At 34.7% G+C, this 16,171-nt stretch overlaps 2 protein-coding genes across 5 annotated transcripts; one reads left to right on the top strand and one right to left on the bottom strand.

Moving 5' to 3' along the window:
* The first annotated feature begins 900 nt into the window (after positions 1-900).
* Positions 901-5,842, top strand: LOC128216725 (uncharacterized). Of its 4 annotated transcripts, none has more exons than XM_052923377.1 (3): positions 901-1,085; positions 3,668-4,365; positions 4,871-5,842. In XM_052923377.1, the coding sequence occupies exon 2, from the start codon at positions 3,669-3,671 to the stop codon at positions 4,344-4,346; it is 678 nt and encodes a 225-aa protein (XP_052779337.1). In that variant the 5' UTR covers positions 901-1,085; position 3,668; the 3' UTR covers positions 4,347-4,365; positions 4,871-5,842. The 4 variants fall into 4 exon arrangements, with proteins under 4 accessions (XP_052779337.1, XP_052779339.1, XP_052779336.1 ...); XM_052923379.1 differs by having other exon boundaries at positions 901-1,127; positions 3,668-4,315; XM_052923376.1 differs by having other exon boundaries at positions 901-1,127.
* Positions 5,843-6,253: 411 nt separating this feature from the next.
* Positions 6,254-16,166, bottom strand: LOC128216437 (MTRF1L release factor glutamine methyltransferase-like). Its single transcript, XM_052923003.1, has 11 exons — positions 16,130-16,166; positions 10,530-10,667; positions 9,795-9,919; positions 9,334-9,416; positions 8,792-8,885; positions 8,514-8,648; positions 8,205-8,319; positions 7,966-8,074; positions 7,705-7,803; positions 7,437-7,550; positions 6,254-7,232 (listed from the first exon to the last, which is right to left on the bottom strand). The coding sequence occupies exons 2-11, from the start codon at positions 10,615-10,617 to the stop codon at positions 7,181-7,183; spliced, it is 1,014 nt and encodes a 337-aa protein (XP_052778963.1). The 5' UTR covers positions 10,618-10,667; positions 16,130-16,166; the 3' UTR covers positions 6,254-7,180.
* Positions 16,167-16,171: the final 5 nt, after the last annotated feature.

Raw genomic sequence — 16,171 nt, 5'->3', positions numbered from 1 at the left:
TTGTTAAGCAAATTTGCTTATTCAATATACACAATATTGCATACTAGTATCTTGGATGAATACACTTATTCCGTATAGCAATAGATCAGAAAATTTACAGATCTCATAATTTGCTTTGATAATTTGATTTTCCAAAGTTCCCAAATTTACTTTATATTATTTAGTAATATCGCATTATGAACTATTAAGTTCTTGTACTTTAAATGTCAACATTTTACCATATAACTTTAGCAAATTGTTGACATTGTTTTTGGGGCGTAACATTTCGACTTGGTACGATCAACAACCAGTTCGCATTGATAACTCGGGAGTTGCGGCCCTTGATTTGTAATATATTACGCAAGTTTGATAGCCATTCTCTTTGGAGTTACTGTCCTTGAATGTTAGAATTTGACGTACTGTACATATAAAATACTACCATGTTGAACTAACTTCGTCAAGCTGAATAGTGAAACATATCGCTCGATCAGTCCTTTTCATAACTAATAACTACTAGTAATTAATAATCAAAAAGAGAGCGCTCCAAGCAGGCGACATTTTATTTAATGCGCACCATTCGCACCCGACGCGTGCTCCCCCCCCCCCCCCGCTCTAAAATCGTCCCAAGTTTACTTTTTATGTTATTATTGGAGAAAAGAAGTAACAAAATACGCTCAAAATGCATCATTTCGGACACGAAAATGTTAAAAAAACCTGCCACCATTTTAAACCAAATATATTCTAGCTCTGAGGGAGGGGCCAAAGTCAAAAGGTTGCGACCCTAAGTCACGCCCCCTCTAACGGAAAATCCTGGATCCGCCCTTGTGATCTCTATTTGTACAGGCAATAAATATAACTATTAAAGTAATATATGGGCGTTCAATATAACCCTCGGCGCGCCTCTACCTGGTAGATCGACCATGCGTGACGTAGACATGTCCTAATTTGGGACAGGTAGTAAACAAAGCAGTGTGCCAATTTAAACTGTTTGATATGTGCGGAAGTTTATACACCTCGAAATATCTCATACTATAGGAATTTAACATTTCTAAATAACAGGACAGATCAAGATTATATATACCGTCATTGGTACACGGACGTTCTAGGTATGTGGCAGTGATCCTTCAGCATTACGCAATTCATTAAAGGTATGTTTCACCGTGAGGCCATTCATATAATTTATTTATACTTAATACATTTTGGTTTTGAGAATGTATATGTGAAGGTTGTTTATATACATTTATATGTGAAGACAAAACGTCTTTCGCTTCATCGTTTCATCGTGTATATTGACTGCAGTAGTAAAATAAAGCACTATTTGTCAAGATTCAATTATTTGAATAATTAATTTAATTAAATCATGATTAGTAATTGATTAGCAATTGATTATCTGATTATAATTACAAAGTATAGACAGTAAGCATTGAAATTTACAGTGTATTGATTTTATTGAAAGTCGCATACTTCACTGACACGTACATGTCTTATATATATTTATTGATTAACTACAATGTATATGAATACATGGTGTATACAATTAAGATATACAATGTACCGTATAGCTGTTGTTATTTAATAAACGGAAATCCTACTGTGGTGTGTTAATGATTTATAGTATGCAAATGGCTTAAATGTTTATCGGATATTTCGTCAAGAGGAGATTATAAAATACGGTAATGTTAATTTGCTATAACAATACATGTATACACAATATTGCATATCGTGCTTGAATACACTTATTCCGTATTAAAATAGATTAGAAAATGTATGCTTATTGTAATTTGTCGAACAACAATAAACGTATTTACCCTTTTAGTACTGTGTTGAGGAAAGAGTTTTTAATTTCGAAAATACAAGAATAACTGTTCGTTTTAACAGAATACATATTGATGGGATTCGTTTATATTTCAAAGGCACTCGTTCATGCTTTAAAGAGATTCGTTCATGCTTTAAAGGGATTCTTTCATGCTTTAAAGAGATTTGTTCTTGCTACTCGTTCATGTTTAAAATCACTCGTTCATACTTTAAAGGGATTAGTTCATGCTTAAAAGGGATTCGTGCATGTTTTTAAGGGATTCGTTCATGCTTTAAAGAGATTCGTTCATGCTTTAAAGTGATTCGTTCATATTTTAAAGGCACTCGTTCATGCTTTTAAATGATTCGTTCATGCTTTAAAGAGATTCGTTCTTGCTACTCGTTCATGTTTAAAAGGCACTCGTTTATGTTTAAAAGGCACTCGTTCGTGTTTTAAAGGGACTCGCTCATGCTTAAAAGGGATTCGTGCATGCTTTATAGAGAATCGTTCATGCTTTAAATATATTTGTTCATGCTATATATGTAAAAGTCCATGCTTTAAAGGGACTCGTCCATACTTTTAAAAGACTGATTCATGCTTACGGGGATTCGTTCATGCTTTGATGAGATTCGTTCATGCTACTCGTTCATAGCTAACAAGGACTCGTTAATGTTTTAAAGGGACTCGTTCATCCTTTAAAGGGATAATTTTTATGGAATTCTTCATACAGGAATGGATCCGTCCATGTTTTAAAAAATATTCGTTCAAGCTGTTTAAGGGACTCGTTGATGCTTTTATGGAACTTGTTCATGCTTTTAAGGGACTCGTTTGTGCTTTAAAGGGAATCATCATGCTTTTAAAGATTCGTTCATGCTTTTAAAGGACTCGTTCATGCTTTAAATAGGTTCATTCATGTTTTGATGAGAATCGTTCATGGCTTAAAGGGGCTCGTTCTTGTTTTAAAGGAACTCGTTCATACTTTAAATGGATAGTTTTTAGGGACTCCTTCATGCTTTAAAGGGATTTTGGGGGAATCCTCCATGCAGGAATAGATCCGTCCATGTTAAAAAAAATCGTTCATGGTTTTTAGGGACTCATTAATGCTTTAAAGGGATTCGTTCATGTTTTAAAAAAATATTCGTTCATGCTGTTTAAGGACCTTGTTCATGTTTTTAAGGGACTCGTTGGTGCTTTTACGGTCTCGTCGATGCTTTTAAGGGACTCGTTTATGCTCTAAAGGGATTTGTCATTCTTTAAAAATATTCGTTCGTTCTTTAAAGGGACTCGTTCATGCTTTAGAGGTTTCGTTCATGCTTGAAAGGGACTAGTTCATGCTTTAGATATTTCGTTCATGCTTTAAAGTGACTCGTTCATGCTTTAGAGGTTTCGTTCATGCCTTAAAGGGACTCGTTTGTGCTTTGAATGGATTCGTTCACGTGTATAGGGTCAGACATAGGAAAATGATTTAAATTGAAATGTGAACTAAATGCTTGTAACATTGAAAAAACATCATGGACAGTTTTAATAAGAGCTATATTATAAAGACATATATAAACAATAACATTGAAGAAACTACTCCTTATTGCCGAAAAGCGGTAAGAGAGGATTGGAATTTCCAGATGCAATTTTAACATTTGTAAAAAAAACGGCATGATTGCAATGAAATATCGTTTAAACTAACTGCTCCTAGTTATACAAGAAATAATTCTGACAGCCCCTGTTATATAAAGAGTTATAAACTGACTGTCCGTGTTATACATAAAGCAGTGTAAAACATAGACCATACAGGAATGACAGGGTCATAATTATTCCTCATTATCATAGTATATCCGCGTCTTTACGACAAGTAGTCTTTCACCGATTAACTTCTTGAGTTGTTTTTGTCTTTTGCAGGATGTCGAGCGGACAAGAGGACGAAAGCCAATTGGTGGAGCATGACCAGCTGTCCGTGCAGCCGCACCTTGCGAACGGAGACGCCACTTCCGGGGAGGTGACCCTGGAACATGTGAACCCTGCCTTAGAAGCGGATGAGGCGCCCGGAAATAACGCGATGGCGGTGGGCACAAGTACCAACAACAATGTGATGAATGGAGACCGAAAACAAGAAATACCGACATCCGTCGCGCCAGTGTATTACAGCGCCCAGAACGGAAGTGCCTCTGTTGTCACAGAGCCTGTGGTCATCAGGCAACCAAATGGAATACATGTGATTAGAACTCGAGAGATTGAAACTGCTAGGACACTAAGCAGGGAGAGACCACTAAGATTAAAACATATCAAGTTGCTCAAAGTGTTTTCTGTTGTCGCAATAGTCGTGTTCTTCCCTCTCGGAATTCCTGCCCTTTTGTACGCGATCAGATGTGAGAAGGCGTTCCATGAAGGCATCATGCGCGGCAACATAGACGAGGCCCGGAAGTTGGCGAAGCGGTGTGAGCGCTGCATCATCTTCTCCATAATGGCGGCGCTCCTGGTGGCAGTGGCCGTGTTCGCCATCGTCGAGCGGAAGTTGATGGCTGATGACGAGGAATATTGGAAGCACAGGTCAAGCAATCATGTCTTTCCGGCCGGCTGACGCGCCTTTTGCCTATAAGGTTATGAGCGCTCTGCAATTACCCACAACTCAGCTCATGTGTAACCATAACCATTAGTTCTTTATGCTTATATACTCGAGCTTCATGCTTAAACTAACCACCAGCTACAAATCTTTTATAACTTTTGAATTTTAACCTCAGAATGTTTTCTTTTTCTGAACAGTATAAGCTAACATTTTCGCCAACACCGCATCTTACTTTCTTGATAATAATAAATTGTCAGCGTCCAACACACTGTCATTTAAAGCACGCTTTTGCTTTACTGTTTATAGATTTAACAATCGTATATATGTGTTCTCTAAACTTGCACTGTGTACCAATGTATTGACTCTTCCTATGCGCACTTCTAAAAAACACCGGCCTTTTTTGAGACTAAAATAAAAGGTCTATATTTTACAGATAAAATGGTCAACCTTAACTTCGGGCGTCATATTTTCAAAAAAAATGATTTTTTTAAAGCTGATTTAATATTAGCTTTCAACCGCGTTTGCATTTATTATTGTAGGTCGTATGTGGGCGCCCGGTAGCCAGTTCCGGTGACGCCAGCCGCCCACAGTGCCGGTGTACAGGATATCATGAGGTTTACCGGTGACGGATAGAACAATGGCTGAAATGACCCACACACACGGATATATATGTGATACTGTATAGAACATTGGACATAATATATAATGTTACTAGACCGGGCTGTGTGGAGGTCTTGGCAATTTTATTTTTTCTCATAAGAAGACGCATACAATTTAATGAATGAGCATAACCAATCACTAACAGCCAATTTGCTGGAATAATATACATATAAAGGAACACACCAGCCAGAAAAATTGTCATTATGGAAGAATGTGCTAGGGCTAGTAAGCTGATCTTAACTTTTGCAACCTTAAATTCTCATTTTCATAGAATCTCACCATGTTCTACAGTTCGTAAAGTGCCTTTGCATAATGTAACTATCGTGTTAACTGAAATTATTATTTATGTATGTACTATTCGTTACGTTAGTATAAAATGCGAATTGCCTTAACGTTTTTTTTAAATACTAGGTGTGATTAACAATTTTTAAAGTGTTGCTTATAATAGTAGTATCGGTGAAAGAAAAAAACAAATGATGCAATAAAAATGAGATTTAATTTTACTGGCATGATAATGCATAAGACGTTGTTGATGTATTTTACTTGATAACAAATCTGACATAAAATATGCACTAGTGAATCTCAGGTTAGAAATATAAGACTTAGTAGTCAGGCGTTTACCTGCTAGCATTGTATTTATGCGCATTAATTGTTTTACCAATTGATATTGAGGAATGCTCCTGCATATTATAGTTATATTCCATGTTATTTGCACTTTTGCATAATATAAATTGTTCAGAGTATAACATATCCTACTATAGATGCATTTGTAATCATACATGTATGCTAACCATTTTGTTAAAATCATGGTGTTTTGTAATTGTTTGATAAATATATGTTTCGTTACCGAGCGTTATCACTTGTCTTTTGGAAATTCCTGTTGCCGCCAAAACTACTGAATAATTAATAAAATTTAAATATGAACAACTTAAGACCATGATTTGGTCAATCTAATCGTCACGTTTATAATAATAATAATAATAATAATAATAATAATAATAATAATAATAATAAAAAGTAATAATAATAATCATGATAAAAATAATAATAAAAATAATAATAATAACAGGTTTTCAAGTAACCAATCACAAAAGGGTAGGAATAAAAGCGGTAGCATTTATTAATAGGCACCTCATTTCACTTAAATGCAGATATTCCTCGGTGTTGAAAAGTATTTGGTTGAATGAACTTGGCTCAGAGGAGTTTCGATCTTCGAAAAAACGGTACTTTTAAAAAACAACACCAAAATCAGATAAAACCATTCGTTGCATTTATTTTACATTATGTAGTTATGTTGACAATGCCTTTGGTATTTAACATACATACATTTTCAAACTGCATGGTCATAACATAATAGTTACGTAACATCAAAAGTACATACATACATCACAAAAACAGCGCCATGGGAAAACGTCATTGTTTATCTGTTTCTTTCAGTCGAACAAGGGGCAAAACTCGACCATTATTAAAGCCAGAGTTACGAACCCTTCTTTTAATACACAATTGGCTCTTGAAAAATGTCGTTCAATGTCAATCTGCGTATCTTTTTGGTTAAGTTTTTGAGCTAAGGTCGGTTTTTGAGCTATGGTTGAAGTTTTGCACTATACGACGACGATACAAAGATCATCACATTATCCCAAATGTGTTGTTTTTCTTCGAAAAACAGACGATCTTAAATGCAAAAAAATTCTGCTTTCAATTTATATATGCCTTCATTTGACTGCCATATTTTTAACTTTCCTATTAGATGATGAATTGTGAATCACATGTAGCCTTTCTACAAGTACTAGTTTAAAGTCCCATGCGTCCAACCTCGGCACATACTTTGCGGTAAATGTACTCATATATGTTCATATATGCATCAAGTGACCGTGAACAAATACCAGGACGTCAGAATATATACCAAAATCCATCGACCAAGCCACGTCCCGTCAATGAGAGTATCTTTTTAGCTATGCTGTCACAATGATACTATAATTAGTACCAAACACCCTCTTAAACACAGCCTTGAAACGCCATTAATAGAGTTGTTGTTAAGAATTTGTTTCTGGGTCAAATCTTATTTGTGCTAAACCCAGCCTAGAACCATGACGTAAGATGTAATACGCGATATACTCCATCTAAAAACATGGTGCCAGGCCCGGAAAGGTATTGTCGTAGGTTGGTCGATCTTCAAGCGGCATAAACCACTAGGATGACCCGTCAGCACCCGAACAAGCTGCAAGCTCACAAAATCTCTCCCTGGAAAGAGTGTAGAACTTCATGAATAAAATGCTTAAGGCCCAAATAATTTAAGGATATAACTTCACAAAAAATGAAATGATGATACAATGTTTGTGCCCGTGGGTAACCTTAAGTCACCTGCTCATTATAAAGGCGTTAGAGTCTTAGGGTAGAAAACGGATCTTGTTAGAAACGTTTAAATACATCACACAAGAGCCTCACCTGTTGGTGAAGTCCTTGCGTGTGTGGAGGTAGCGGAGGCGGTCGTGCAGGCCATGCCGGACTAGCCGCTCTACTTCCGCCGGCTGTCCCAGCCCAAGCTCCAGGTATAATCGTCTGTGGAAATAATGAATAACAAATAAAAGTCCGTTTTTCCTTGTAGTCGTGTTTCGTAAAACGTCGAACATGCACATGTATTATTTATTTCATGAAAGTGATGAACGTAACTCATTAAGGCAAACCTTATGGCATACACCAACAGGTCACTTACCCGGTGTGAGGTCGCAGGAGGCTGGCAGCCATATTGAGCAGGCGGCGTGTGACAACCATCCCGTCAGTTCCGCCGCAAAGAGCGCCTCGGTCCTCGTGCCTGGGAGGAGAGAAAAGTGTATGTGAACAATAATGCACCGCTCAGCTACGGTTCAGCACCAGTGTTTATAACGAAAAAGTAATTGCAAACACATTAATTGGTATCATTTACCATTCGGTTAAAGATGGGACCTATGTTACGTTAAGTAAGAATGAGACTCACAATGCGACCTCAGGCTGCAATGCGGCCATTTCCGCTTCCGTTATGTATGGCGGGTTGCTGACCACAATGTCGTAAGGGCCCGCCGATGCGAGGTCTCTAAAAGTGCTGTCTGAAATACGAAATGCAGAAACACCAATTAGAGATTACATGTACATGAATACACTATTATCATATAGCATGTATCCTAGTGAATATGATCTAAAAACAAACGAGCAAAATATGTTTATATAGCCTCCTACCTAGGTGAATGTCGCCCTGATGGACGGACAGACGGTCGAACACGCGGTGGCGGCGGGCGTTCAGGGTCGTCAGCTCGCAGGCGACAGGGCTGATGTCAACACTCACTCCCCGCCACTGCAAAAAACAATAATCTCTGATAAAAAGTACATCTGTTATAAGACTCTCAGGAGGCATTTCCAGAGCTTCAATGCATGTTTAGAATTTCTTTATTTAAGCAGTTCGCAGAAAGACAATTGAAGAACTTCAGAGATTTTAACAATTATGATCAACTTCAATATGCATGGTATCAGGGGCATTGAATTACCGACCCCGGGAAGTCGGGTAAGTAGGAAGACAGCCAGGGCCCCGGAACCGCTCCCGACATCCAGTAGCGCTCCCGACTCCCGGAGCTTACTTCCAGATCCACAGGCATGAACACCAGCCAGGGCAAGAGCAGCCAGCTCCTAAAACACAGAACCGATGTTATCATATGTTTTGTAAAAGGCGAGACAATAATACGCATGAGCTAGAAACTAGTCATCAGTTTTCCTTGACACGTTGTTTTGCATACACGGCGCATGTTGGCGCATATAATTCCAGTGTTTACCTCCGTTTCCGGTCTAGGGATAAGGACGGGTGGCCGAATGTGGAGGGTGAGGTCGTGAAAGTCCCACTCTCCGATAATGTACGCCACCGGCTCCCTGCAAAAACAAATAGATGTAGGCGCTGTAAATATCTAACAGACAAGGAGTGGGACTACCCGTAGTCTAGTGGTTGAATGCTTGACTGTCAATTCCACGCCTCGCCACTAAGTCGTATTCTGTATGAGCGCTCAACAGCCTAACAGCACTGATACTCTCTCTGGAGCTGACGGTCGTAGATAGGCCTGTGGCGCCGTAAAAAGAGACGTACACATCAAACAGAACTGAAAAATCACACTTAGCATTGGAGAAACCCTGATTGGCTGATATTTTACTTAAAATGTACCCCGACGCTAAGTTTACCCCGCAGTCAGGATTCTAAGCAAACCCTGTTACAGGAATAAGTGTCATGTTTAGAATGTTTTGACTTCCCGTGTCCATTGGGACTATGGTTTGATGTACATGTATGACGGTGTTCAATGATCGAGCTAACCACGAGCGCACCAACCTTTTCATCCTTCTCCGACACATGTGTTCCATCCTCGCGGCCACGGTTTTCGTCATTGCACGAGACAGGTCCACTTCATGAACCTGTATTCAAATATTTACGCGTAATTTTATTATGAGTATTTAATGAGTATACAATATACAGTATATTATTCAATATGAAAATAATGTGTAGCTTACAGATACAAGTGTTTCTAACTAACCATTGTTAGACAGCGAGATATTAAACAGTTTGACGCGCAAACTTCCCTTGTTGTGTATGCACTCATTTATCTGCCATTTTTCTGCGTCAATAATTAACTGAAATTATAACGTAAAGATTTTTATAATTATCTAAAGCTTGCTGCTACAAAAATACTAAAAACAATAAGTATCTCTCTCCATCCGTGGTTAAATGCTACATGCTACTAGATTATCATGTTTTCCCAATGGCGTTTGAGATTAATTTAGAGAATAACGAACCATGTTCTTGTCGACAGCATGAGCCAAAATGAGCTCAGCGGACGACTCCGGTTCGTCGATGCCCCTCTCTCGGAAGTTTTGCGTCCAGTGGGCCAGCACATCACCGAGTGTCGGCAGACTGCCACCTTCATATGAACACGATAGTTGCAGAGTTATTCATACAGTTGTATGGTTTTGATAGATTTGGGTAAAAACATCATGATATACATGTACTAGATTTGTTAGTTTTAAAAATGTATCACATGTATATAACGGTTAGTTACAAACAACTGCATTGAATGATAAAGATTTATGATTTAACTACGCTGATTCTCATGTAAAATTCAGCATTATTTAAAGTGACCCTCTTATTCAAAATCAATACATACACATGTATAAGAAACATCAATTTTGACTGATAAACCTTTAACTACTTACTAAATAATGCATTTATGGAAAATATTAATTACTGATAACAAGACAGTAACCGTGTATTTAATAGCAGAAAGCGCAAAAATATTAAATGATTGGTGAATGCTAAAAGATTTTCTGTGGTCTCCTTTAGTCTCATAAGGTAGAAATACCGTGTTTCATGCTCATTTCTTCCAAATTAAACTCGGTATTATTCATAAGAACTATTGTTTTCGACATTTATTCATCCTTTTTGGAATATTAAAACAATATTATTAACTGTGGTAAATATTATCTGGGAGTAAGTGTGCATCTTTTAAGCATTAAACTTCGTAGAGTACAAACCGAAAGAAGAAGAATGTCTTCTTAGACATTGTCTGAAGATCGTAAGAGAAGCGGCGTAACCATGGCGACCGTGGATGAACAGCACCATTGACCAGCTCGAATGCACATGTAAAACTCGCCAGAGTCTCGTGCTTATATCTTAAATTCAAAATGCTGAAAACTTATTTGCAAAACAAACACTCGATATTCAATAAATGAAAACAAAAGCAACAAATGTTACTGTACTATCTATAACTACCGGACAAAACTACGACCAACGGTCACTAGAATACTCGGAGACACATATTCACATAGTCGTGCTTTGTTGTCCATATTTGAAAGAATAAGTACCATACCCATGTTAAGACTATTAGCTGCCATGTCAAATAGCCCCCAAGTCAAATAGCCCCCATTTTGGTCAAATAGCCCCCACTCACATTTTAAACTTGGTCAAATAGCCCCCAAAAAACGCCCCCACTTTTTTTATTTTTTTTATTTGTATGTATGCATACTTATTTTATTCCAAAACATTTTTAAACCTATTTTTTTTTTTTTCAAAAGGAAGTTCAATTAACGTTATTTGTATATTAATAAATCTGACAATTTTACCAAGTAAGAATATCAAACGTTTTAAAATATTACTTATAAATAATATATTAGTACATGTACATCAAATCTACATTTTAAATGCCATAAATTTTTTGTGTTTTTCTTTATTTTAATATTGATTACACATCGAAATTAAGTAACAACAAGAAATTTTATAATTTAACTTTTTTTTTAATTTTGAAATAATTTACATTTTATTCACATCTATGAATCAAAGTTTCCACTTCAGAAAAACAGAATGTGAGTTTAGCTAAAATCCTATGTATAATTCTTGTTTGAAACCATTGAATGTACTGGGTGAGTACCTAAATAGGAACACTTTCGGCACTATTTTTGAAATATTTTTAGTTAGACTTGCACCACAACTACAAAATTTTCCATCAGCATACTAGGATTCAAGACCAATTGGTTGATATAAATGGCATTTTTTCAAGATACTACCAATCTGCAATGTATTAACCGCACAATCAACGACTGCCATTTTCGTCCTTGGCGTACCTAAATATGGAACAGTTTTAATTTGTTTTTATGTATTCTTTTAAAATTATTGCACAATGTTCTTTTTAAAGCTGCACTCTCACAGATTTACCGTTTTTTACAACTTTTTTATTTTTTGTCTTGGAAAAAGAATTTGTTTGCATAAATATCTGCAAACCAATGATAAAAGATTGCTGACAAAAGATCAGACCGCAGATTTGCATATTTCCGTTCGAAAAGCAATGTTTTATGGTTTAAGAAAAATGCATAAAACATTAATTTTTGAACTTAAATATAAAAATCTGCGATCTAATTTTATGTTAGCAGTCTTATATAACTGTTTCATTGGATTTTCACAAAAATTGGCTCGTTCAAAGACAAAAAATAATCATGTATCAATATGTGACTATTTACATTGTATCATGCTACAGGCTAAGTGAGGTGTACAACAACTAACAATTGCATACTGATCGCCATGAAACACAGTATATATTGTAACTTTGGTGCCATCTCCCGCACTACTTGCATTCGACTCCATGCTGCCTAGGCCGCACCTCCTTCTCACAATCTACACAAGGATAGTCCATTTTGCATCCAAACACTCACAATTAATAAATATGACTTAATAAAAAATGAAAAATCCAATATACACTTAAAAGATTGTCAATACGACTTAACAAACATGAATAATCCAATATACACTTTAAAAATTGTCATTATTATTATTAAAAATATCAAAGAGAAGGTGTGCAAACTAAATTATTTGAAGTCAGTTATTAAGCTAAGTGTGAACCGACTTTAATATTGTGCAAACTAAATTATTTGAAGTCAGTTATAAAACTGTGAACCCACTTTAATCTTTCTTCAAAGTATTATTGCACAATGTGATAATTTTGATGCCATATCTTCTCTAATTAATAAATCTTTAATATGTGCAAAATATTTTTTATATTTTAACATTTTAATTATGAAGAAATGCTAGTGTTTGATTTGCAATTATGTAAATGCAATATATCTTAAAAATATTACAACTTACCTTCAAATATAAATACAAATATCTTAAAAATATTATAACTTTAAATATACATTCATTATGATTCAAATATCTTGAAAATATTACAACTTAAATTCAAATATCTTAAAAATATTACAACTTACCTTCAAATATAATTTCAAATAAAAAAGGAGTGGGGGCTATTTGGCCAAAATGGGGGCGTTTTGACCAAATTGGGGGCGTTTTGACCATTTTTTTTCCAAGTGGGGGCTATTTGACAAAAAGTGTGGGGGCTATTTGACCAAAATGGGAGCTATTTGAGGGGCTATTTGACTTGGGGGCTATTTGACCAGGTTCCGCTTTTTTTACTCTTACAAGTAAAAATGAAATTTCAGGCGCAGTATGAAATGCATACAACAAAGAAATAGAGTAATGCATACAACATAGGCAAAGAAGGGTTTTCACATTTGCATACAACATACACAAAGAAGGATGTTGAGAAACGCATACAATAAAGAATAAGAACAAAAATATTGACATTGAAATATTATTGTTTAAATCAATAAATTAGTATGTTTATGAGGTTAGTCAAGTGAGAAATAGTTAATTAACTTTATATTTGAATTTTGCTTTTAAAACTAAAACATAATTGATTTGTTTTTCAAACTTTTTGTTTTGTATGAATAGGGAAAAGATCCTTATATGAAATCATTAAAATTGGTTTAATAGCTTGAAGGAAACAAAAAGTTTATGAAAACTTTGCAATTGGATAAAATAAAGATTGTATTCATTGTGTATACTACAAGTATATAAGTACATTTAGGAAACAGAAACATATCATGTCACACTGATAACAATACATCAGAAACTTGTAAAAAAATCTATATAAATAATTTCTCATAAGTATAGTAAAGCACCTGGTATTTGATAAAAGACATACATGTATTTTTAAGAATTATTGTAAATTATTTGTAACAATTATAAACTGTATCCGAAATGAACAACACATTTGCATAAATATATTATATAAAAAATGATGAATACAGCATGTGGGATGTAAAGAGTTTACACATGATAAATGTACATTCATTTGTTTACTATAATGAGTAATTTTTTACTTAAATATTGCATGAAAAACACAGAAATTGCTCAGTGGTTGTTGAATTATCTGAAGGTGTGTTAACACAATATTTGTTGGTCTTTACGGGTGTGGTGAATTTGACATGCAGGCGAAATTGTTGGGTCCATTTTAAAATTATATTTCCACCGTTCTTCATCCTCATCGAAAAGTGGGAGACATTATATAGATTCGTACTAAGTAAATTTGTTCTATACAAAATATGTGCTGCTTCCATATGTTTCAAAGAAAGCTTTCTGTTAAGTTTTTGTCATTAACAGTCAAATTAAGGTTGACCAGTATGAAACATTTCTGAAACTGGTTCATTATAATTTCTTATGTTTTCAAGATATACAAAGCTTTCACATTTTTCTTTTTCTGGTAATGGTTCTATTTTAGGGATTTTATGAATTCAATTTGCCTCAAACTTTAATTAAAAAAAATCTTTTTTTCCTGCTTTGGAGTCCTTGATGTTTAATTAGTAATTTTGGAGTTAATGCAGAGTAAAAAAAGTGTTTTTTGCTGTCCCGGGATTTTGTGGTTTTTTTTGGCGTTAAAATTAATGAGTTGTCTAGATTTACAAAATCATCAAATTCAATACAGATTAAGATCAATACACAGAAACTGTGTACTATATACAGATTCACTTATCCAATAAAATTAAGGGTCACTTGTCCAGTAAAATACCAGTTATTGGAGATTACTTATGTGTATTGTCTGCCATAAGGTGTCCAAATGACATAATTATGATTCATTAATGACATAATCATGATTCATTATATATTTTTCATTTGTCACCTAACACCTATCTTTATGGCATCCCTTAAATTAACGATGTGTGAATAAAGAACAAACAAACGATTGCATAGCACCTGCTATCATGGATAATTGGAGTATTGTCTCAGAATTTTGGGGAGTTTATAATAAGGAAGTCAATAAATGAAATCAAAGGATTGTTATTTCTCAACTCATTTTATTGGAAAGAAAACACTATAACACGATTTATCCAAGCACTCTGACAAATATTTTGTCTGACTATGTCCTATCACTAAAGCCATTGTTTATATAAAAAAAAAATGATAAATTTATTCCAATCACAAATATTGCAATCAATATAATATGCCCATGTAATAACTACAAATTTAATCTAACAGAATAACCAAATTTACTACACGAAATATATATACCTACCCTTTTTACTCATTTTTCCTTTCAATTTATAATTTCAAAAGGATCATTTTATATATTTGGGATTGTTTGTTCTGATGAATGTATTGGATACGGAAAGATCAAATGTTGTTTTTTGGCATTGAAAGTTAAACTATTAAACAAATTTAACATCTGAGGTTTATCCCTTTACAAAATATATTAATAAATATATCCCTTTACAAAATATATTAATAATCTATATTTCTCATTTCGCAATAATGGTAAGAACTTATAAATCCTATTTTCACCTATTACAATATAAATCATCAATTCAGACATTTTTACAACTACCAAAAACTGGTTTAGTTTTTCATCTTATGATGAAATGAAAGTTATTAAAAGTAATTCTGTGTTTGGTTTTATAATCCTTATGCTTCTTCAGGTAATCTTAAAATTTATATTTTGTTATTGTTGTTCCGTGTCTTTGCTTTCCCCGATTTCAAAGTTTTCATAAAAGAAATAATAAATTGTTTCTTTATAAATCTAGATATTAAACCATTAAACCAATTTTAATGATTTGAAATATGGTTCTTTTCCCTATTCAAACAAAACAAAAAGTTTACAAACAATCAATTAGGTTTTAATTCTAAAAGCAAAATTCAAAAATAAAGTGAATTAACTGTTTTTCACTTGACTAAACTCATAAACATAACAATTTATTGATTTTAACAATAAAATTTCACTGTCAATATTTTTGTTCTTATTCTATATTGTATGCGTTTCTCAACATCCTTCTTTGTGTATGTTGTATGCAAATGTGAAAACCCTTATTTGCCTATGTTGTATGCGTTACACTATTTCTTTGTTGTATGCATTTCATACCGACCCAAAAATTCATACATTCTTCATCATTGATAAAGAGTATGAAATTTCAAAATATTTAATGTGTAAAAATAGACGACCAAAAGTTGATTATTTGTTTATTATGTGTATCATAGAGTACTAAAGCACATTTTATATGATTCTCAGTCCAAGAGATCACCCTAGGGACCAATCGCTCGACTGGCCAAAAAATGCAGTCCAATAACCCCTGTGGTCCAAATACCGAGTAAAGTTCTATGACTAGAGGCAGGCCATGCATGAGCACAAGGATTTCTCTCTCGACCCCACCGCCCCCGCCGTATTTAGTGTCTTTACAGTATATATACGACTATGTATCTCGATTTTTTGTGAGGAAAACAAGGCATTGTATACAGTAAACCAAAATGTACTTACATGACAAAATGGTTCAACGCGCTTCCTTCGTTTGAAGAGTAT

This window comes from Mya arenaria, chromosome 14, assembly GCF_026914265.1.
Source record: "Mya arenaria isolate MELC-2E11 chromosome 14, ASM2691426v1".
Lineage (NCBI taxonomy): Eukaryota > Metazoa > Mollusca > Bivalvia > Myida > Myidae > Mya > Mya arenaria.
The sequence above is the reverse complement of the archived record's forward strand: the minus strand, read 5'-3'. Positions and strand labels throughout refer to the sequence as shown.